At 40.4% G+C, this 24,104-nt stretch overlaps 1 protein-coding gene across 6 annotated transcripts; it reads left to right on the forward strand.

Moving 5' to 3' along the window:
- Window positions 1–6,848: 6,848 nt before the first annotated feature.
- Window positions 6,849–23,698, forward strand: LOC105567136 (mitogen-activated protein kinase kinase kinase 13). Of its 6 annotated transcripts, none has more exons than XM_012021738.1 (11): window positions 6,849–7,683; window positions 18,687–18,970; window positions 19,307–19,493; window positions 19,585–19,776; window positions 20,070–20,496; window positions 20,613–20,839; window positions 20,982–21,414; window positions 21,603–22,012; window positions 22,096–22,275; window positions 22,606–22,804; window positions 23,198–23,698. In XM_012021738.1, the coding sequence occupies exons 1-11, from the start codon at window positions 7,544–7,546 to the stop codon at window positions 23,315–23,317; spliced, it is 2,799 nt and encodes a 932-aa protein (XP_011877128.1). In that variant the 5' UTR covers window positions 6,849–7,543; the 3' UTR covers window positions 23,318–23,698. The 6 variants fall into 6 exon arrangements, with proteins under 6 accessions (XP_011877128.1, XP_011877132.1, XP_011877129.1 ...); XM_012021742.1 differs by having other exon boundaries at window positions 21,087–21,414; XM_012021739.1 differs by having other exon boundaries at window positions 18,687–18,961.
- The last annotated feature ends 406 nt before the right edge of the window (window positions 23,699–24,104 follow it).

A 24,104-nucleotide genomic window follows, 5' to 3' on the forward strand; every position in this document is an offset into this window, starting at 1 on the left:
CCTTGCCCTACGTCTACGACTGAGACTTAAGCGTTTACGGATTGTTCTCTGCCATCAGCCAATGACGTTTCACGCGTGAGTTAAAAGGTCAGAGTGCACGAGCGCGGCGCGGAAGCGCCGCGGGCCGCCGGAACGTATCCCCGCGTTCCGCCGAGCAATATGGTGACCCACGCCTCCGTGCGTTCCGCTCCGAGCCGCTAAACGGCGCACGGCTTTTACGCCGATTCGTGTGCGATGACCTTTGGGTGCGCACTGGTGCACGCAGCCGACTCGCCGGACAAATCGTAGGAAGAGGCGATCACGGCCGCCTCTCGAAAATAACGCGAATCGAAGCCGGGAGAAACGCCCCCGCGTCGCTCTCCGCGGGGCTCCCTTTCCGCGAGAATTCGACTTTTATCTCGACTCGCATCTCGATTTCTTTTCCTATATACCGAGTCCCGTTCTCGCGGAGGCCGCGGTAAAACGGGGAAAGAAATGCCTCCTCGCGTGGCGCAAACGCGCGCGTCTACGATTTTGCAAGATCCAAGCTTCGAGCGGCGCCTCCCGAAGACTTCGTTGCGTCGCGGCGAATCGTAAATGTTCTCCATTTCATGCATTTTATCCTTTTTCTTTCTCACCCGAGACAGTCTGGTTGACAGTCCGCGCTTTTGTGGATCGCGCGCTCCTCGCGACTTATGGCTGACGGCAGAGAACAATCCGCAAACGCTTAAGACTGTCTCAGTCGTAGACGTAGGGCAAGGCAGAGAGAAACGTAAGTCGTGAAAGGCTATTGTATACGACTTACGTTTCTCTCTGCCTTGCCCTACGTCTACGACTCAGCCTATCTCTCGCCGATCTCATCTACACTTTGTTCCTTAACGCGCGATACGAGCGTCGGGTTCGATACGTCGAGAACGCAACCCTTTCACCACTGCGGGGATAATTCCGTTCCGGCGATTTAAGATTTAGGTGGCGGCGCGACGAATATCGAATTCCTGGGAGATCACGCGGTATCGCCGATCTATCACGGCCGATCGCGTTCCGATAGAAAATTCCGACGGAATGATTACAGCGGTTTAATTTATGGAAATCACAGACCAGGAAAAGATTTTATTTACGCGCGTACCCGGAATGTCCTGCTCTCGCGGGAAATATCTTTAATCTTCCCAGGAGAACGACACGTGAGCGCGTACGCGAGATAAATTGAAGGATAAAAGACGCAATTTTGCTTGACGCGCCGAGGAAAATTGATCCGCTGCTAAAGGAAACATCAAGGAACGTTAAGGAGCGCTCGTTGCGTTCGATGCCCGTGTAAGTTTTTTAAGTGGAACGCTGGTAGCACTCAACTCGTCGACGAGGTGAAATCGCTAATTAATTTTAGTACGAATGTAACACACGGCCGTTGGCAGTCGGAAGGGACACCTCTGGATTGATTTAATCAGCGAAACGCGACAGTTAGCGATCGCGAGACAGACTTATTGTTAAACGCGCACAAACAGCGCGTTGCATACAGCCGCGTGTATAATAAACGGCACAATTTAGAGAAAGCGTTCTCGTAGCCTAGCGGCGTTGCAAAACGTCAAGTTTAACAGGACGATTGACACACCTCTGGCTATATTAAATCCGAGAAATGGAGTGTGAATTCTATATCAGAAGGAGTCACTCGACCGCGTTGATTTCGAAGACTCGCTAACGCTGTCAACGACGCCGAAAACCACTCCGCTATCGTCGATCTCTCCCTCGCATATGAGTTCCTAGACTCCCACGTCGGCAATAATGCAAAGGTTTGAGACGCGTGAACCCAGAGAACGTGCACGCCTAAAAAAACATCTTTAAGACGTCTATTAGACGTCTTCTAGACAGGCATGTTCTCCGGGAATCTACACGGAGAGAATTTTCTCTGAAAATTCATCATGAAAATCGTGGTGTTTTGAAGAATTTTATGAGAGTGTTTGGAAATTTTATCGTGCAATTTGCTCGCAAAATGTACGCCAAGTGTAATCGCTAGTAAAAGCTGTGGTAAAATTTCAAAAAACTCTTATAAAGTTCTTGAAAGCGCCGTGTTGTCCCACGATTACGCGAGTTTCAGGGTAAGTTTTCAGAAAAAAATTCCCCCCGTCTAGATATTCTTAACCGCCGGACAGTTTTTTCCGCGCACAATTCTATAATTACACGGCAAATGTGTAGCAAGAAAGGAGCCTCGAGAAATGCCTTGGCAACGAATGCTGACCAATAACGGTTCGCTAGTCAGGGTTACGAGTGAATCGGCGCGTTGTAGGTGATTAGCCGCGGGGCACCGCGGGCAGCGTTGCAATCACTGGCCATTATCGGGTGGTGATTTCAATGCTAGAGGATGCGCGGGCCGCAGAGAGTGCGTGAAACTGTCCTTTAAAGATCCGGGCGTCGCGCGATTCATGTGTTTGTTTGCGCGATTCGCGGGGGACCCCGAGGGGTAGGTTCATTCATACACGGCGACTTCGATCGATATTGTGTATTTACGCGGGACAAACACCGACGATAGGATCTTGGGATACGCGGTTGGGTTATATTTTTAGAATTTATTCTCATTTCCTTTCTATTTATACGCGGACACGAGGCGTTTCACGGCATAATTGCGATCCGCGTTTAGAACTTTTCGTCCGATCGATGTCCTTGTTTCATTGTTAGGAAATGGGCAAATATTTGAGACTATGGGAAGCTAGAAAGATTTTAAGAAACTCCAGTTAAAATAACAGAAGTTAAAATAATTCTTTATCGTATACAGTAGCTAAAGAGTTTTAATGTTTTTAATTTCTTAAAAAAAAATACACGGAAATGTCTCCACCTTTCTTTGTTGTGTTTGTTCCATTTCTTGTAGAAAAATAATTTAATTAAGTAGTAAGTGTTTAATTTTGTAATTCAACTTTAATTTACTGTATTGTTTATTGGAGCTGGAAAAAATATTTGAAAGAGGCTTGGAAGAGATTTAATAAGAAATAAGTAGAAATCTAGTAAAAGGAGAGGAGATACACAGTAGCTAGTCTTCTATATGAACTATCCATTCCTTAAGCCTAATCTACAATGTGCTCTCTGCGTCTAGAAACATTCTACTTTGTAGCCAATAAATACGTCCAACAACTTTGTGCAAGTTGATAAATTGTATATTGTACACTGTATAATCGTACACTGTCGACGATTTTTTTAAGCGTTTCGATTTGTTTATATAAAATAGAATGTTTCTCGACGCTGAAAGCCCGTTGTAGATTAGGCTTTAGAGATAGTCCTTTGGAAACGTAAAAAATGCCGCTTTTTGAAATTGGTTCTACATAACAACGTCCAAATGTCACTGAACAAAGCTATATGCGAAACTTCTGATCGAGATCGGGTTCTACACATAAAAGGAAATGGACTGTAATTATGTGGCAAAGAGCTAAATAAGAACTTGCTTGATCGATCAAGAACCGCGGTTACGAACTGGTTAGGCTGTGCGCGAGCAGTTTGTTGCCGCGAATGACGCATGAGAACGGCTTCGGCCGGACAGGTCGTGCGCTCGTAGTGCATTCGCCTATCGCCTATTTAACGACGTTGGAAATGGATTTTCATTTTCGTTCGTGAGGGACCGTGGCGACCCTCGAGAGTGGGCTCGCTTTTGTCTGCGTAGGTCAATTCGCGATGCCTCGCACATGTTTTACGCTTCCTCCCCCTCCCCTAGGGCAGTGCCTCCCAATCGTTTTTACATCGTGTTAGACTAATGTTACATTTGTCCAGGTCGTACGGCAAATGTAACGTTATCCTTTTCCGTATAAAGAGGTAATACTTGTGCGGTAGACCGTGGGGTAGACTCGAAGGCAAGTATCCGAGGGGGAGATGCCGGGACCTTCGTAATGAGCTTCGTGACATTTGTTTCATGCGCGGCGTTGCCGGCGAAGATTTCACAGATTCTCCGGCCATCTTTGTGCGGATATTTTTCTCAGCGAACATATTTGGAAAGAGCCGCCCTTTGTCATCGGCGTGTCTTTAAATCGCACACCTTTTAAAATGATATTGATTTGAAAGTAGGTAAAGGACCGTATGACTTCTCTCGATGTTTACATTTCTGATGCTTATTGTGAGGCAGGTTAGCCTCCTAGCAGGCGTGTACCTGCGCCGAGCACACGTGTGGAAAACTCGGTCCTATTTTTCAGGACGAAAAAGATGAAATCTTTTGGGTCTTTCAGAGTCAGTGATTCTCAAAACAACGTAAGGTGGATCTGCGGATTACGATGTTTTTTTTTAGCTCGCATAGAAGGCTAAAATTATTATTTATTAGTATCTATTTATTTTTATTATTAGCTATTTATTTTCATCATTATTGTTAATCGCGAGGAATTGGCACGATTCCGTACACTGCGACACGATTATTCTGCAAGTACTTATTAAAACATAAAATTGATGTGGAGAGAAATGAACTGAGTTATTCGTTGCTCTTTACGCAATACGATGTATGTTATAGACAAGTCACGTGAGTAAACTAACATGCGGATCATTGCTATTTACGTCAGATAGCCGCATGTGAATTACCTTAGCGAAGTCGCAATCTACGTTCGTGCACACAGGGTGCATAGAATTAAATCGCGCGAAGGGTGTACGCCCTTCTCATTTAAATTTATGTTGCTCGGACAAAATTGGCGACCCTTCGGATCGTAAACAGGCTGTTTACTCTTTCGGTACAATAGCGGACACGCTACTCTTACGCAGCTTCAAATTTCCTGTACAAAAAAATATACTTTTTCATAAAATATACTTTTTCGTAAAATCTTTATTTAATATTTTTACTTAAGTTACTTGAATTATATATCGAGAATGTATTTTCGCAAATATTTATCTACATGTAGTTACTTATTATTATATCATCAAAGTGATACAAATAAGGTTATATTATTATCAAAGTAATTACATGTATGATATCCTGAAGGACTACTAATTTTGTCTGATATAAATTTTTATTACACACGTTTGCGCACAACATGAAATCTAACATTAAGATTCTTGTAAAAAGATATTTATGTGTTAAAAAGAAAATTCAGTGCAAGACAAAGCATTAGGTAAACGGATAATATAACAATCAAGTAATTTCGAAAGAATAAACGAATTTTCTGTATCTTCGAGGGGGCGACATTGAACACGGATATTCGCGTGTGCGCGCTAGGGTCAACAGCGGTCTCAGGGGTTGTCAGGTTCAAATAACTTGGAACCCGGCAAGACTTCGATCCAGGTGCACAGTATTAATCGTAGGGCACGCCTACGTGTGACTCATTCTAGAGGAGTTCCTGGTTTCTTTTTATTACCTTTTTTGTACGAGGGATGTGCGTGGAGCAAATATTATCTACATAAATCACCCCGCCACTTATCACCTCGATTTGTATCTTAAATTTGCAAAAACTTTCAAAGATCCTTTTTTTTGTTTCAATCAGGAACAAACACAGGACGCTTTTCTTCGCGAGACATTTTCTGAATTAAGGTGGCTCCTGCACAAACCGACCAAAAGTAGAATAAATTGAAATTTAAGTATGTTATAAGTTTTATTACTTAAATAAAAATTCATTTTTACATTCGTTAAATAAATGAAAACAAATTTTTTAATGCAAATCGAATCCAAGCTATCGATCGGGTGTAGTTCCAAGTTGATCGGATCGGTCATTTTTGAGATCCGATAATCTTAAGGGTCTCTCAACTCGCATACTCGCGTAAAGATACGCGTCGCGTGTCTCGCACGCTCAGTTTTCGCTACGCTTATACTTGGCGCGAGACACTGCCGTGTCTCTTGATCGATCAGTACGCGAAATTTCAGTCCCGGTCGCCGACGAAATGAAAGAAAGGAAAAATGTTAAAGTGGCACTTTTTAACATCCCAGTAAACACCAAGTAACAGCTACATAACATTAATATTATAATTTCCTACTCAACAAGATAAATGTAATATAACACCCATGTTGTGTTACATTTACATTGTTAAGTAGGAAATTATAATATCGATATTATGTAACTATTGCGTGGTGTTCGCTGGGACGGGGATCATGGGCCGATTCCGAACTTGAAACTCGAATGCGTTTTACTTTGGAGTGTTAAAACGTGAACTAAGTAGTGGACCGCGCAATACGATCAAACCTTTTGTCCGAGTCCTACTGGAAACTTATTTCATAAATTCATTGTTTTTTTTTTTCGACAGTGCAAACGACTTTGCACATTTCACTTTTCGACTTGCATTCATAAATTTTCTTATTTCCACAATACTCTCTATTGTTTCGAGAGTATAGCTACTCAATGGCTGTGAAAGATGTGTGAACAACGTGGTCAGAGCGGGGGCTCGAAGAAAGTATGTGAAATAAAATAACACGTGTGCGAAGGTTCGGTATGCGGACGGGCAAATACCACACCTCTTACTAGATCGGCATTCCGTTGAATCCGGGCTGCCTCCTCCCAGCAGATATTACGCCAAAGTTGACTTCTTATTCTTCTCTTTTCGTTTTCGCTCATTCCGACGTGGTAACCGGCAATCAGCGCATGCCCCTCAACATACCGAGCCCTGAACGAAATAATCAGCATAATCGATACGAAACTAAGGCCCGGTTTCACCAGACGTTGCTTAACTTTAATCTTAGATTAATTCACGTTCGTCTCTTTCTAGAGTAATCGCCAGAAGTTTCATACATAACGACATGAGCGTAAAGTTAAAATCGTATCTCGTATTGTACTCGAATAAAGTAACTGCGCTGAAAAAGAATCTGATAGATTCAACCAGTCGTCTGTTAGAAAATGCACGAATCAGAATTCTTTTAGGATTTACCAGATGCGCAGTGAGGTCTAGCAAACTTCTGGTTATGAAATATCTTTCGTGGTAAATCCTAAAGGAATTCTGATTCGTCCATTTTCTAACAGACGACTGGTTGAATCTATCAGATTTTTTTTTTCAGTGTGGCCTTCTCGTCTTTAAAGACTATTCGACTGTGTCAATCTATAGAAAGTAATGACTTTTGGGCTGTGAGTAAAATTAAATCATTAATAGAAAGTCGTCGAACTATTGTCAATATGAATCACCACCGCATTATTGTCGATTTATATCTTAAATTTGCAAAAATTCTTTCTAGTTTTAATTGTGAACGTTAACATTCGAGTAGCAAATAAAAGGTTCGCGAGAAGTTTTCTAAATTAAATGAATTATAGAATCTTCGAATATTGGAAATCGAAGTTGACTTCCGTCCGAGCTTGAACGTTTTCTTACGTAATATCATTATAATACATGTAAAAATACGCCGTCTATAAATTTAATCATCGACCGAGACAAAGTTGATCGTCTTGGAATTTATTAAATAATCGTTTTGCACAGAGTTCCCTGCATTATCGTTGCACGTGATTCACGGGGATCTCGTTTCAACACACCTCGGACTTACCTTCTATCTTTCTCCAGTTTCAAGAATTGGAGAAAAATAGAAGGTACGTTGACCCGGGATTAAAGTTGATCTCCGCATTGATCGAAATGGATGTACAAGTAACGGGATTGAAACGTTCTGTTTCAGATCTGTCAGTAATCTGGCACTTGGGCGAGAATGCGCACCCCTGCTGAGACCGAGATTTCGACCCAATCCGAAATGTACAACCTGGAAACCGAGGAAACGGGAACGTCCCCGGACGTCAGCGGAGTGGTCTTATCGTCACCCCATCCAGAGGCCCATATATTTACTAACAGGTAACTGCTACTTTTCTACTGTTAGTTCTTGATAAAATGCCACTGCCGACCTGTCGCGACACGATAATTTAGCAATGTTGGACAAATCACTGAAATATATATGCTTTATTACCTTTAGCATACAGCCAGAAAGTGGGACTTGGTTTACAAAAGTTTCTTAACCACTCATTCATCCATACTCTCATTAGACTCTCTCTAATCTCTACCCCTAATCTCTTTCCCTTCTTATTTCTTACTTCTAATTTCTTATTTCTACAATGACTAGCTCATCTTTTTTTGCCTTTCCTTTTCCTTCCATAATTTACATAATATCTTTCCTTTATCTTCATCTATTACATCGTTATATAATCTTTCCAACTTCTTATCCATACCATTACCTAACTCTAAAAACCAGTCTTTCGTCGTTTTACAATCCTTTATATAGTGCTCTATATTATATCTTTACCCTCTTTACAAAATATACATATTCTTCGTTCATTTTCTTCTTCCAACCAGTATTTGTTATCTTCCTCCATGTTTCCGCATCTTAATCTTATCAGCGCTCTAATTTCCTTACCTTTTTCCATCATATCTATTATTTCTAAACTCTAAGTATCTCGGCCTCCCCTCCGCATTGCTTAAATCTCTGTATCTCTTATTATATTTCGCTTCCCTAATCCTACCTTCTTCCCATTGCTTTTGTGTGTCTCCTTCTCTATTTTTGAAATCTTATCATATTCCTTTCCTCCTTCGGCATGCTATCTACTGCCATAATACCCCATCCATTTCTATTACAATAAGCCTCCCTCTCCCTACCATACAAATCAGTCCATCCTTCCTCTTGTTTTTCTTTCCAGCAAACTTTTACCCATCTATTGTCCCCCATCTCTTTTATTTTTTCCTCATATCTCCTCGCATTTATCCCCCATTCAATTTTTAATTTATCCAATTCTAGTTCTCTCGTTATCAGATACCTTGGCGTACAAAAATCAAGCTTAAATACCCATCTTACATAGTCCAACATTATTTTCTCCAGAGTTTTCCTCTCCGCCCATCCCCAAAGTTCTACACCGTACGACATACTTAACACTCCTCACCAAATAGTTAAATAACATCCCTCTTAAATCAATGAAATATAAGATACGAAAGGGAGAAAAGATATGAGAGAGAGAGAGAGAGAGAGAGGGGGGGGGGCAGAGAAGGACACAAGAAACAAAGTAAATTTCTGGGCTTTTTCCATACAGCAATTCATTCACCGAAGTAGCTAAGAACATTTCTCTCGTAAGCGGGGAAGAAAATTTTCATAATGCGGTTCTATGCATTCATATTTCTGAGAATTTCCATTGCATTTATTACCAGGTATTACTTCGCGTGTTATTAAATACTTATATAACGGCGCCGTGTCCGACGGCAATAAAATTATAAGAAGTTCAAAGTTAAAAATTGTAACTAATAAAAATTCTTCAGTGTCGCCAGCGGTAATTACGGATGTATTCGACAATCTTAGACAAAAGTGCACGAAATTGGAAATACTTGAATATCTACTCTTAACGCATAGTAAATCTAGATGTAAGAAACTTGAACGATAGTTGGAGTCTTATTTGTACTCCTGCAAAGGTATTTTTCACTTTCCAATTTTTTTTCCTGCATTATTTCTGCAGTACATTAGGAAGACTAAGAGAACAATTTCACAAATTTTTAGCGACTTTGTACTATTTTGAAGATAGATCCGATACATCCTTAACAACGTCGGTGTTTTCTCGACCATGCCTGGCATTTTTGATAACACAGAAAACTCCTCGCGTAAAATATCACCTCAGCCAGGGTTTGAACCTGGACCTGCCTGCACTCTAGGCGGGCGCCTCACCGATATTCAACCACCTAGACCGGTCCAGGTTCAAACCCTGAGGTAATGTTGTTCGCAATAAGTTTTCTGTATTACTAAAAGTGCCAGGTACGGTCGAGAAAACGCCGATGTTGTTGAAAATTTCTATTCGCTATTTCGTTAATTTCCGTAGTAGAAGTAGGCATTGCTACTTTCCGTGCCTCTTTGTTTCTTTCTCTCTTCCTTCTCTCACTCTCCTGTTACAAATTAAAAATAACGCGCTGTACGCAAGTGAGAATTTATTATTACCGTTTAATTGCTAATTAACTGTTATCGGTTATCGCAACATTTGCACAATGCAATTGATCTCGTTACTAATTAACTACTAATTAATCCAATCATTTAACTGCCAAAGTGTTTCGATGTGTTTTATAACCAGACGCCTCGCATCAGTTCGATCGAACATAAGCGAGTATTGACCACATTTCCTTGTTCTTACATCACGCTCGCATGTTGTTGTTTTTTTTTATCAAAGAACTGAATTATCATAACCAGCGTTGGACTCGAATCGACGCTGCCGGTCAAGTTCACCGCAACGGTTCACGCAAATTACATCGTTAAAAGCTTACAAACACCTGGCACCCGTAACTTTGCATCGGTACATAAAGAATGAAAGAGCCTGACAGTTATCTCGCGCTGTGCATCTGCAAATTCGAAATAGCGCGGGCCGCGCATTATCTCCGCTCGCGCAATGCGTCGCGAGCGTGCGAGCGCTGCCGATAGCATGTGGCGGCGATATTGGAACGACAGATAAGTCGAGAGAGAAAGAGAAAAACAAGAGAGAGAGAGAGAGACAGAGAGGGGAGGGGGAGAAGGAGACAAAGAGAGGAAGAGAGAAAGAAAGAGGCGACAAAGGTGGCTCTCTTGGCTCTATCCGCTGATCCGCACGCTCGCCAGTAAGCGGGATACATTTCGTGCGTGCGTGCGTGCGTTTCGTGCCGTACTGTGCCGTACTGTGCCGTGCCGTGCGCCGTGTCGTGTCGTGCATGCATGCGTGCGTGTCGCCCTCGGACCCGAAACGATCGGCGGCCGTGGTCGGTGGCGCGACGCGACGACGAATGCTAGGTGCCTCGACGGCCGCGTCGTAGCCGGTACGGTGCTCCGCTCGTGCGTCCATATGCTGTACGCGACGCGATGGTCCTCGCGCGGTTCTTCCTCAAGAAGCCAGCGACGCAGAACGACGACGACGCCGCCGGCGGCGACGCCGCGGCCGTCGCCGTCGCGGTAGTGTCCGGCGATGTGGCCAGCGCTACGGCCAATAGGTGAGGCGGCGGGATCTCGGATCTCCTCGCGACGCCCTCGCGACCACGGGGACGGTCTTAGAAATTTCCAAGCCGACGCGGGCGCCCAGCCGTCGCTCGTGTTGTACTTGACGCGCGAACGTAGGCGCCCGCTCGCTCGCCGGGAGCGGGACGTCGCGTTAAAAATGACAATGCCTGGCGCGGCGCGCGCGCCCCGTGAGAAATAACAAACAGAGGACTGCCCGCGTACTGCCCCGGGACAACCGAGGCCCGTCCTGACGTCACAGATTCTCAAAATGTGCGCGTCATCTCGCCCTCGTAAATCTTTCGAAAATGGAGAGAACGTCCCGGGGGGGGAAGCGTCATCCTCCTCCTCCCCCTCCTCCTCCTCCTCCTCGTGCATCGCAGTGCGCGACTCCGCTTTCTCCCGATCGATCGAGACGCGAGATTGCAGACCGCGAGTTTTTGCCGCGTTACAACGCGATTCTCGGAAACGCGGGCGTTTCTCAGAAGGGGCGCGGGCATTCGCGAAATATATACTTAAAGGGATCTCGTCCTTTCAACTGAGCGTCTCGCTGTCAGTAACACTCTGACGCCGGCGATGTCGGGCAATAAATGTATTTCTCCTTTAATTTAAAACACAAAAATCGAGATTTGCGTCGATCTCGGTAACGTCTTGTTCCCTGCAGAGTTATAATTACGCTTTTCAGATACGTCGCTCGTACAAACAACCAGCGTTACATATACATATGTATACATGATTCAAGATTAAAAATGTACAAATCTCGCCTCTCGTGTCGTCGAGCCGGTGGTGAAATCGCAATTTTTGCGAAACAGCGAGCGACGTAAAAGAGTGCCGGCACTTCCCGAGGGTCATTTCTGTATCTTACACTATTGTGAAAATGCTAAAAGCGAGTAGCTTTGTCTCTTTCTAACTGTCCCCCGAGGGGGAAACCGCTGGGGGGACCGAGTGGTGTACAGATATGCGGCATTACTGGGCATTACTAGGCACTTTTTGGGCATCAGTTCGGGCATGAGGCCTTGCTGGGGTATTGTAAAGATAAAATAAGATAATAAGACAAAGTGATGCCTGCTGGGCTTTAGTGTACAAGATTTTGGTCAGCGGTTTCCCCCTCGTTGTCCCCTTAGAAAGGGACAAAGCCGCTCGCTTTTAGCATTTTCACTAAATTGTAAAATACAGAATCTACCCTCCGGTCTCTTCAGAAGCCAAGTTTTAGGTTCGACCGTTTTCAGATATAATTCGAGCTTTTTACACAAGTTTTTTTACACAAAACGCATTCTCGCTACATCGATGCATTGGGATTACACATCTCGATGTATCTCTCAACTATATTGTAATGCAAATCTTTTTCGGGTGTATCGTCAGAGCAGTACAGTTGCGGAGGCAAAACATTTACAGAGATGTGTGCAATTAAATAGAGGTGTGACATTTTGATGTTATTTTGTGGCATCTTTTGCGTTTTGTTTGTCCAGATTTTGCGCCATTTTGATGTTATTTTTTCACATCTGTTGCGTTTTGTTTCTCCGGATTTTGCATTATTTTGATAATGTTTCTGATAATGCCGTGGTCAGAGGTGGGCAGGGCTTCAATAAGACGACTTAGGCCCGGTTTCACCTACGTCGCTTAACTTTAAACTTGGTTTAATTCGTTCTTTACCGCTTTCCAACTGTTACTTTAGAAAGAAGTAAAGAACGAATTAGGCTAAGCTTAAAAGCTAATCAACGTTGGTGAAACCGGGCCTTAGTGTCTCGATAGAACAATTTACGACATTTATTAAGGCTAAACATACGTTAAAAATGTAACATAAAACATAACATATTTAAATAGCATGGGACAAATTACTGAAATTACATATTATTTTCGGGCTGTAAAAGCAGTAACATGTCTAAAACTGATCTTAGGCATAAAATCTCTTTGGTTTAGGATACAACATTGACATTAGAAACGTTTACTAAGGAAAATTGCGATTTTTGACGTTATTTTAGACGCTATTTTGCGTGTTGAGGATTGTTTTGCACTATTTTGCGTTTTAAAAACGTGGAATAATACTAATATAATAACGTGCTCGAGTTAACTCAATAAATAAGGCAATATAAAATTGAGGAAAATAACAAGAGGTAAATATGTGACTCGATACAACTAACTGCTAAGGCCTGGTGTCACGAAACGTCGCTTGACTTAGATCTTACAATTAGTTTAATTTACATTTGTCTCTTTCTAAGGCCCGGCTTCGCCAAACGTCGTTTAGCTTTCATCTTAGTTCCATTCACGTTTGTCTCTTTCTAAAGCAGCAGCAAGAGACAAAGAATGAATTAATTGCTTAAGTTAAGCGAAGTTAAGAGACAAAGAATGAATTAAATGCTTAAAGTTAAGCGACGTTGATGATACCAGGTCTAACTGTCACCTTAGAAAGAGCCAAGGAGCGAGTTAAGTTAATTACGCGATTAAAGTTAAGCGGCGTTGGTGAAGCCGGGCCTAAATAGCGTGGAAAAAAAAATGCGCCGTCGGTCTGGCGTATTTGTTTACGGCGACCAGCACGGCCCTCATTGAGTGACGCCAGCGGACAGCTGATACGAAGGCCACGGTGAACGTGCATGCACGTACTATGCATGCGCGTACTCGACTCGCTCGTTGGCGCGACTCTCTCGCCCATGCACATACATTTACGCTCGGGGCTTCTTACGTATTCGCGAGAGGACGATAAGAGAAGGCTGTCCCGAAGACAATCGTTTTATCTCTCGCCGCCGGCGATCGGCCACGATCCTCTGTCAAGGGCACCGCCACTCGGCGTTTCCAAGGCCACTCTCACTCTCCAGCCTCACTCTTGCGCGAGCTCACATTCGGGCGTATTAAAACTGGAATTGCATTAGCGCGGGACGATTTGCTTTTCATCGCGGAAAACGAGAAAATCATGCTTTACCCCTAATCGCTGCCTTTCGTCGCGTTAACGTTCAAAAGTACACGCAGACTTTGGCGATTTACTTTCCATCAAGGAACGGAGATTTGCTAAACTCTAAAAAAAAGTGTACGTCCTATCCGAAACGTTTTAATGAACATAATTTTCTTAAATTAATAAAATTCGTATGGCTCAAATGTGACGAACACAAATTTGAAGGAATAAAGCACTGAGAGCCGTGACAGGGTGTTGGTGTCTAAATATTTCATATGTTAAATTGATCGCGAAAAATATTACCTCAAAAGTATTATCCTGGCTGAGGTAATATTTTTCGCAATAAATTTCAAATACGAAATATTTAGACATTAACACCCTGTCACGGCTCTCAGTCCTTTATTCCTTCTTTGTGTTTGTCACATTTGAGCCATACGAATTTTATTAATTTAAGAAAATTATGTCACGGCTCTCGGCCCTTTATTCCTTCAAACTTGTATAAGTTTCTTGTTAAAAGAATCTCCTCTCCTCTCAATTTCGTGCCTGCTGTAAATCTGTCCCTCTGGTTCAGTTTCGTCGCGTATTCGCTCGGCGAATTTACGATTGGAAGATGACAAGTACTTGGCCACCGGACTTTTAACCGGAGCAGTATTGGCGTATCTAATAAATGCGACTAACATTCCACGATATACGTAGCGATAATATGTATAACAAGCGACGCTGTCATCATTCGAGCACGCGACGTGATAACAGTCGGCGTAAAAATACAGCAACTATATGCCGCGGAACTGTTTTGATATTTTTCACGACGTGATTGACGACCCGTTTTCATTTTCACTGCGGACGCGTCGGCGCCATCGTTCGCGAATAAAGTTTTTTTTTTTCAGAGCCTCAATAACGGAATATAAAATCTGAATAAAGGGCAGCGGGAGTAACGCGGTTGCGTGGGAGTTTAATGTGTCAAGTGTAAACGTGCATTGTTCTTTGGTTACAATACACATAAATTACCAAACCGGACGTTTCGGCTCCACTTCAGGCCGTCGATAAATTAACAAAGAGAAAAGTTCGATCTCACGTTCTCGAACAAAGAGAACGGGCGTCCCTGCAGATTTTCCAATTCCACTTGCGTATAAATTTGGGTTAAGTTGCCGCGCACACGGGATGTTTTCCCGCGCGCTGGTATCAGTTATCAATAAAATCAACAGCTGATAACTAGTTTAAACATAACACTGCGGCTTGTTTATGCAATTCCTTTCGCACGCGCACGAAATTCGTGCCTTCCTTTCTAGGCATTGTTTCACGCGCAGTCGTACGTTAGAAATCATTGTGAAATCTCGGTGAAATTTTGAACAATTTACGCCGCGAAGAAAGTCCCCTTACTTATATATCACTTTTTCGAAACTTTTACGTCACTCCAGAAATAATGCATAGATTTTTTAGCTAAAATTTTATCTAAACTGTCGTTCAAGAAAGTATAGCTTTAGATAGACCTGTGAAAGGCATTAAAAATTCGTTTCTTTGTATTGTCAGCTTTAATTAAATATAAAGCGCAAAGTTCCATTAGGTAGCAAATTTAGTTTTAATCGTAAACGTTTTTCCCCATTATATCGAAATAATTCAGGACTGATAAACGTTTATCAAACTCTTTATTAACTTGTCATATACGTAAGAAAATATGTTAAGAAACGGGAATTCAAGGTGAACGTTCGAATACATATATTTATCGTGTACAACACCACAAATAACACTGCCCAATCTGGAACGGATGACGATACGTATCTTTACATAAATAAAGATATCTATGACATACAAATATTGTATCATATGGACAAAGGTGGGGCAAATATTGTTACTAGAAGGCAGTTAAAAATTGTTTCGTGCGCTTACTTGACAAGTACTTGAAACAAAATTCTTTTCTCTCGTAGGCTTTGTCTACAATTTGATGTCACATCATATGCGTTTTAATAGTAACTGATCGCAGCGCTTAAAATAATGTATACATTCTACGGAGATGTGTATTTATATAACGTCATTTTTATCACGTATTTGTTATCGCATTTTTACATTGCGACTGAAGAACGATACTCGAACGCGAGTAACTCGGGGAAGCGATCGAGCGTGTTTATTTGCGTAGATTAATTTTTCCTCGAAGATACACCGAAATGTGGTGTTCCCCGAGCTGAAAGAATCGCCGAAAGAATCTGTCCGTGAGACGCTAAATAATTTAGTAGAGCGTGACTCGTACTATCAGTCGAGAATTAAATTTAGAAACGTATATCTATATGCATGTAATGCAGTCGCGACGTAAAGGCGCGATCAATATCCGCGTTGCACGCCACATTGTTGCATTCCGTTCGAAGATTTTCGCTGCGCTCTCATAACGAATGAAACGCCCGATAACGCGGCACCGTGTTATCGGAGCCGGTAACATTAATCTCCGCAATGCGCATGAAGAGTTGCATCGTGTCAATCGAAATTACGGTGGGCGTGACAGTTCGTGTCTCCGCGATGCAAATGATATCAATATACACAGCGCATTGCGATAAACTCGATCTCGAAGGTTTAACACATTCATGTGTTAATTTAACATATCGCCCTTGTGTTAATTGACCTCAAATGTAAAATTATTAAAATACCTGGAAAAGAAAGGTTAAGACAACACAATGTGCACTTATTTTTTAATCTTATATAATACATATGTTCTATATTATTAGTAACAAGATTTATCTGTTAAAATTTACTATAAATAGGTTAATTCGCCAGAACTATTTTTAAAATTAATAAGGAACTCTAGAACTCTTTGGGGTGCATTCAGATTCTTAAATGAAAAATGATTTTTTGAGACATGAGGTGCCAACTTTATAGAGGTTTTTTATATATAATGCATCTAGGTAATTAAATTCTGGAATAAGATTTAATTGAATTTAAACGAAAGCAGGTATTAGTGATAAAAATATCACCAATAAAACAGTTAACTTTTTCTCTTTAAATTTGACAAAGCTCAAAAATTAATTTTTTTGAAAAGTGCTTGTATCTTTAACGAAAGAATTTCATAATTAAGAAGCTCTTAATATTAAGATTTTATAATTAAAAGAAAAGAGCAATCGATCAAGAATCGGTTATTAAAAATATTAATTGAGTTACGTTATTCCACCTATAAGTACATAAATACTGAATGTCTAATCCGAAGTGATGGAAACTCTCGTACTTGCCAGATAAGTATTCACGTAGTATTCACGAGCGAGAAGAACGGAGATAAAAATGTCCATGTATGACAAAGTGTCCATCACTTAGTCTGTTAGCCGTAAAAAGTCATTGACACAAACGCAAACCTTTTGCCACGTGTAGCCTTGAAAAGCCGTCTGCGAGCGAAGCATTGCGATTGTTATCGATACAATATCGCCTTTTGGCAGTCCTCGAAGCGGAAAGAAGACGCAGATAAAGTAAATTTTCGGAGAAAAGAGTAACGACATCAAATTAATTAATAAACAACACAAAGAGAAATGAAATTGTTTTTAGTTGATAGACGTTTTCAAATTTTTTAAATTAATATCAAGGTGGTATCAGCTCTCGCTCCGTGACCATTGTGTTTAAAAATAGACTATTATAAGTTTTACTTGTTATCGCGAAGACACAGCCGGTCAATTGATAATTGAGAGAAGTGCCGGTATTTCGCAAACTTCGACGTTTTTAGTTCGACGTCGCTGTTTACTAAAAATGGAGAGTTGGAATAATATACCGAGAATAATATACGCAAGTTCTGTCTTTCTCTACTTAACATTGTTCTTTAAGACAATGCTATAACTATACATATTGTATACAGTCACGCCAGCATCAATGCCTATACATTAGAGAACTTAATAGCTTTAAGCAAATCCGAATTCTGTATCAAACAATGCTAAGTCAGCATTGACAGTGGCAGAATTTTTGGCGCTCTTAGACTCATAGGCGCAGCTTAATTTGGGATGCCAGACTCCGGTCTGCATGTGATCGAAAATCCGTCACTGAATATTGGCGTAAGACTATCCGGCGATCGGTATCGCCGGCGTGACGTGCGACAGATCATACGTCGTTTCTTATCGTTCATCGGACCGCATAAAGATAAAATTATGTACAATTTTCGGTCTCTTTTTTTTGCGGGCGATTCTCGATGCAGCTTGCTGCACGAGGATAAATCTCTCTTTCTCCGGGGTCGATTACTTTTCCACTTGCAATGGAAGACTCCTCTGTTATACCACACTGCGCGATTTAAACATTATTCGGCTAAAAGAAATAAAAAATTGAAAATGAAAATAGAAGAAGATCCATGAGGGGAAAGGGAAGGTAAAAAGAATTTTTACATCTCTTTTTACTGTAATTATATAATGTGTGCAGACTTTTAATAGAAGAGAGAGAGAACACATTATTATTAATACAAAAATTATCATAATAATTGATAAATAATAATTATTATTTAATTACTTACGTATAAATTTTTCTTTACTATTTAATTTGTAAATGTCCAATATCTTGCACGATTCTTCCCTTTATGGCGAATGTCTGCAATCAAACGTTGCTCCACAATTATTTCCTGCGTTATAGTAAAACGTGTGAATGATACGTAATTCTATAATATAATGAAACAATGCACAATATGTAGCAACGATAACGTGTGTTGTTACGAATACTATATTTACAGTAAGCTTATTCATCTTTGAATATTCAAAGAGTGCGTCCCGAGAAATAAAGCACACGTGAACACGTAATTAATCGTGTAGGTAGATTACTATTCTCTCGAATTGAATTTTATTATCGGTTTGCGAACGCACGTGCCCTAATACATAATACATTTTAATCATCGGTTAATTTGAATCCTCTGCCTCTGATGTCTGTACCTCTATTCCGGATATTGTCGTAATTGTATTACAAATGTGCATTACAATAGCGTACACATGTTTGACTTGCGTCAGGTGTTATCGGAAGTGTACAATGTATATAAAATTCCAGCATGCTGTGCATCCAAGAGGAGCTGGCTCAGCTGAGTGAAATCGCGGGAAGCCCCGAACGGCTCATCACCGAGCTGCGTGAGGTTCAATTGCCGAATAGTAACCACCTCAATTCCGCGAGTAACTCCAGCGACGCCGCGACAAAATGCGCTTCTGGATCGGAGAGCATCGATTCTCAACGGTCGAGTTGGGTCGAGGGCATCCTGGGATGCATGCGTCCCGTCTGGACCATGTTATCGAAGGCTGCGATTAATGAAAAAATCAAGGGACTTTCAAGTAAGTTATGTAAGTTTCCATGTGGCACTTTCCGCCTTATTATTTTTGTTCTCCCGTTTTTACATTAAGCAGCCCTCTCCTCTTTTTTCAAAAAAAATTCATTCCTGCTCCTGGAAAACCTGAAAATGTCAGGGAATTCTTTTCATCGAGTTTGCTGGACAAATTAAATTTGTAATTTTCAAAATTAGCTTGAGATACAATCATGTATCTCGTGTATTTATAAAATGGAATCCGCATTATGAGCGTAGTCTCTTGCTTTAAATGCTGGAAATAATCGTTGATTTGAAAAGATTTTTTACAAGTTACATCTGGTATCGCTATTTACACATGACATTTCTTTTTCAGCTGACGATTGGGAGATACCCTTCGAAGCAATCAGCGAGCTGCAGTGGCTCGGATCTGGGGCTCAAGGTGCGGTGTTTAGTGGGAAATTAAATAAGGAGATAGTAGCTGTAAAGAAGGTGAAGGAACCGAAAGAGACTGACATACGCCACTTGCGGAAACTCAATCATCCGAATATTGTACACTTCAAGTAAGGCCTGCTATTTTCTTTTTCTACGACATTAAGGTACAAGTTGCGTTATTAAAGGCTTATTGTCAAACGGCTCGTCTGATGTTTACAGAGGAGTGTGTACAAAACCTCCTTGCTATTGCATAATAATGGAGTTTTGTCCGTTCGGCCCATTGTATGACCTTCTAAGAGCTGGAGAACCGGTTCCTCCCGCTAGATTGGTGTCATGGTCGAAACAGATTGCTGCAGGGATGGCGTACCTTCATGCTCACAAAATAATACACAGAGATCTCAAAAGTCCAAAGTAAGTAAACAATGAGGTTGATGAAATTGAAATCCATTCGGAATAAATAATAATTCATTTTCATCAAGGAAACAGTTAATTCCAATTTTTCATCCCAATTTGTTTCATTCAAAATAAAAATTACCTAAACATTTCACGAATGGAGCACGACTTTGATATTTCTGTACGCGACATAAACCATATAACATAAAATTTAATTAAAATAAATTAACGACGTAAAATAATCTTCTGTAAATGAAATACATCCATAATCTACGCAATAAGAATGTAGAATAACAAGAAAATTATTGTAGTGTTCTAATAGGACAAGGGGAAATAGTAAAGATCAGCGATTTCGGCACGAGTAGACAGTGGAATGAGATTAGCACGAAAATGACTTTCGCCGGTACGGTGGCGTGGATGGCGCCGGAGGTAATCAGGAACGAGCCATGCTCGGAGAAGGTGGACATATGGTCGTACGGCGTCGTACTGTGGGAATTACTGAGCGGCGAAATACCTTACAAGGACGTGGATTCCTCCGCTGTTATGTGGGGGGTGGGCAGCAATTCTCTTCATTTACCAATTCCTACCAGTTGTCCGGAGGGATATGGGCTACTGGTCAAGCAGTGTTGGTCGGCCAAACCGCGTAACAGGCCCTCCTTCAAACTCATCGAGATGCACCTCGCTATCGCAGCTGTTGATGTTCTTTCCACGGAACCTGAGGATTACTTTAAGGCACAGGTAGAATTCATTTAGTATAATTAGTACAACGCAAATGATGAATAACGAATTGTTCTCGGTGCAATTGTTAAGCAGAGCGTGTAGGTAAGTGATAGAGAAATTTTCCTTCGTTATAGCAATCTTGGAAGAAGGAAATACAGGAACACATGCAGCATATGCCACTATTTACTAATACCGATCCACGTTTCGAGGCTGAGCTAATCCGACGGAGGAAGGATGAATTACGACACGCTCAGGATGTCAGGGAACACTATGAGCGCAAACTCGAACGCACTAACAATCTGTACTTGGAACTAAGCGCTATTCTATTGCAATTAGAATTACGCGAGCGAGATGTGATAAAGTAAGAAAAATACTGTATTATAATATTGAAAAGAGTCAAAGTATTATGTGTATTTTATACATGTATGTATGTGTAATGTTTTACGTTTGTGTATGAGTGTATGAGAGATGTACTATATTATATTATATATTTTTTTAAATAGACGACGCTGTTTTGCTTTGCATAACCGCTTTGCGCTTACGGGACACGTAGCACAAGACTGCAGCCGAACTCGCACATTTGGAAATAAATGTCTGGTTTGTCTCAGGAGAGAACAGCAATCATCAGGATACAAGCAGTACAAGAAACGTCTTGTCCGTCCTTTACTGAAGGCCCAGGAGAGGCTGTACCGCAGGCGAAATGGCACAGTACAGTTCTCTACTTCCTCGACACCTACTACTCCTCCATCGCCCACAGATTCGCCAGAGAGCCCCGTCAAAGCCACCATGTATACGCAGCTGAACGAATCCAATCAGCCGGAAACTGTTTTAGCACCGAGCAATAGCTTCAAACAGCGTAAATACAGGCATCGTAAAGTCGGTTCGGGTTGTGGTCTAAGTTCCAGTCCTAGATCGAGTCCTCATCGTGAAAGAAAGGTGAAGAATAAATTGTTGAAAGGAAAACATTAAAGATAATTTTGATCAGTTCTTAATATCTTATGTTCCTGAGTAATTCTTTCAATTTCAATCTTTTTTCGCAAGACCCAATCTGTAAGAAAGTTGAGATTCTTTATCTCTCAATGCACATTATGTTATGGTACACATGGTATGGTTCTTAATTGTAGAGTATAGAGGCATCTTCAAGATTCACTGACAGTCACACACAAACGGACATCATGGACGTCAGTGAAACAGATCACACCCCGATTGTGAATATAGCACTTTCCTTACCGGAGAAGTCTTCTTTCCTCGTCAGACCTCAGGACCTCGTCAGAAGACATTCGCTGAATAAGCAAGTGACAGAATGCTTGAACGGGAATCCAATTTTGCCAGAAATGCATTATCCGATGCAGACTAGTTCATGCTCCAGTCCCGAGCACTTAAATGAAAATAATGCCAATGGAAACGAACGTTTGAAGGATTGTAGCGACGACGACAATCTTGAGACTCTCGGCAGAAAAGTCAGCGAAATTATTAATGCAAACCGTCTTATCATTGACAATGGAAATGGCGATGATGTCATACTCTCCCACAGGTAATTCAATAATAATATCCGCGAAAATGTGACTTACTTTTGTCGTATAATTCAGTATTTATTAAATTACCCAAATGTTACAGTAGAAATAAAGAAGATTCGGGCAAATTATCCGGACACTATGTGGAACAATCTGATATTAAAATACGAGTTTCTTCGGACAATACGGATGATCACGAAGATGATGCTTGTGAAGAAAGCTGGTCGGATGAAGAGGGAGAGGATCCAAGTTATACTTATAACTATTCCTTAAGACGAAGAAGGTATGTTAGTTAATAGCAAAAACAGTTTGTCTACAAATATTTTACATTCCGCTGTATTGAAAGATTTAAATAATAGCGGACTAAATTTTTTTAAGTACATTTTAAACTTGAAAAAGTTAATTTAAATAAGAATTTATCAAATAATCCTTTTAACTTTTTGGAAAATTACATCATTGCTGCAAAATTTTATGATATAAATATTTTTTTGCGAATAACTTTTAAAAGATGTGATCATTCTACAAGTATTTCAACAGTTATTTAACTTTTCGCTTCTAGATAATAAATAAATGAGTCATATTGAGTGTATACATTCTCTCGAATATTATTTAGTATCGCAAGGAGGCCGATCGGTCCCGGATGCAGATTACGAAGATCTAAACTAGCAACACCGGGAAGAATACAGGGGGCACTAGCTTCTGATGAGGAAAATACTTCTGAATATTCGCATCCTCCGTCCAGTCAGACTTCCACCTTAGAAAGCAACCCGGATGTTCAGAGAGTTCTTCGTAATATACATCATTCCCAAAAAGTAAGTAAATTGAATAATACATTTTACACAAATAAATTTTAATAAACTATGCGATTATACTATTTCGGAAAATAATTGTAAGAAAATATAGATTCGTTACATTATCATGCATTGTTATAAACAAATAACCACGTGCGAAAAATCACACAAATTATATTGCCCAGAAAATAAAATATATTTTACATACAAATGTTATTATACATGGTAGTAAGAGGTTTTGTACATTTACAGATTGCAATATTGAGGAAATATTAAGTAATTTTGAAGTGGATTTTTCATAATTTTTTTCTAACTCGTTTAGTTTATCGCAGGTGGTAAATGAATTTTATAAACAATATATTTCTGACAAAATTGTGAAATTAAACAAAGTGTGTGCATTTAATTGAAACCCAGAGAAAGGAAATAGACGACGTTTCTGACACATCGAGTCAATCGGAAACAGACGAAGTCAGTGAAGTTACAATTGCATCTCAACCGGCGAGTGGATCTATGAAGATGGAGAGCCGAATATAGATTAGTTGTTAGTGTAATTTTTATATCTGATTTATGATCGGTTTATAAGTTAGATTTACTGCCTGAGTGAAATTTAGTAATCGCATCATCTCTTCATTCTGTAATTTATGTTAAGTATTGTAGATATTTGTCTATTCATATATGTATACATACACATACATAATGACATATATACATATATACTTGCATCCACATCTTCATATATACATATAAACATACATACATGTATACATACATATATTAAAAATGTATGTAATTTAGAAAACAAATGATTCGGTAAGCAAATAATTCGCAACTTTCTATCCTGTTCGATTATCAAAGTCAAATAATTTTCGAAGGCATTCTTAATCAATGTTTAATCAGTCACATATATATATATATATATATATATATATATATATATATATATAAATTATGAAAGATCAGATTAATATTGCTCAAGTTTATTTGAGTTATTACGCAACATTTTTTATAGCATATACATGAGAACATGAGTGTAGAGTGTGTAGTATAGTTCTTGTTCAACAAATCTAGATACTGCTTCGAAGGATATTATTTGCAGATGCAGTTATTACGTTAATATTATCTGGAATCGCGTATGTACATCAAGCATTTTTTTATGCTTCACACTCATTTACTTCACTGTAATAATCGCCATGGTAAATGCTAAGCTATGCTTGGTGTACTTTGCGTATAAGAAGAATCATGTATTTATTTCTTTCATGGCATCTAATAATTCGCATTCACAGTTCTTTCCGAACACCCATAAGTCACAAATCTAATTTCA

This window comes from Vollenhovia emeryi, unplaced genomic scaffold, assembly GCF_000949405.1.
Source record: "Vollenhovia emeryi isolate VEMERY1.0 unplaced genomic scaffold, V.emery_V1.0 DF939140.1, whole genome shotgun sequence".
Lineage (NCBI taxonomy): Eukaryota > Metazoa > Arthropoda > Insecta > Hymenoptera > Formicidae > Vollenhovia > Vollenhovia emeryi.

Excerpts from the sequence above, each read along its gene's own strand:
- LOC105567136 (XM_012021738.1), top strand. The coding sequence starts at position 7,544 with ATGCGCACCCCTGCTGAGACCGAGATTTCGACCCAATCCGAAATGTAC. Across the intron at positions 18,971-19,306 it reads GGGACTTTCAAGTAAGTTAT|CTGACGATTGGGAGATACCC; the intron begins GTAAGTTTCCAT and ends TTTCTTTTTCAG. Across the intron at positions 22,013-22,095 it reads GATGTCATACTCTCCCACAG|TAGAAATAAAGAAGATTCGG; the intron begins GTAATTCAATAA and ends CAAATGTTACAG.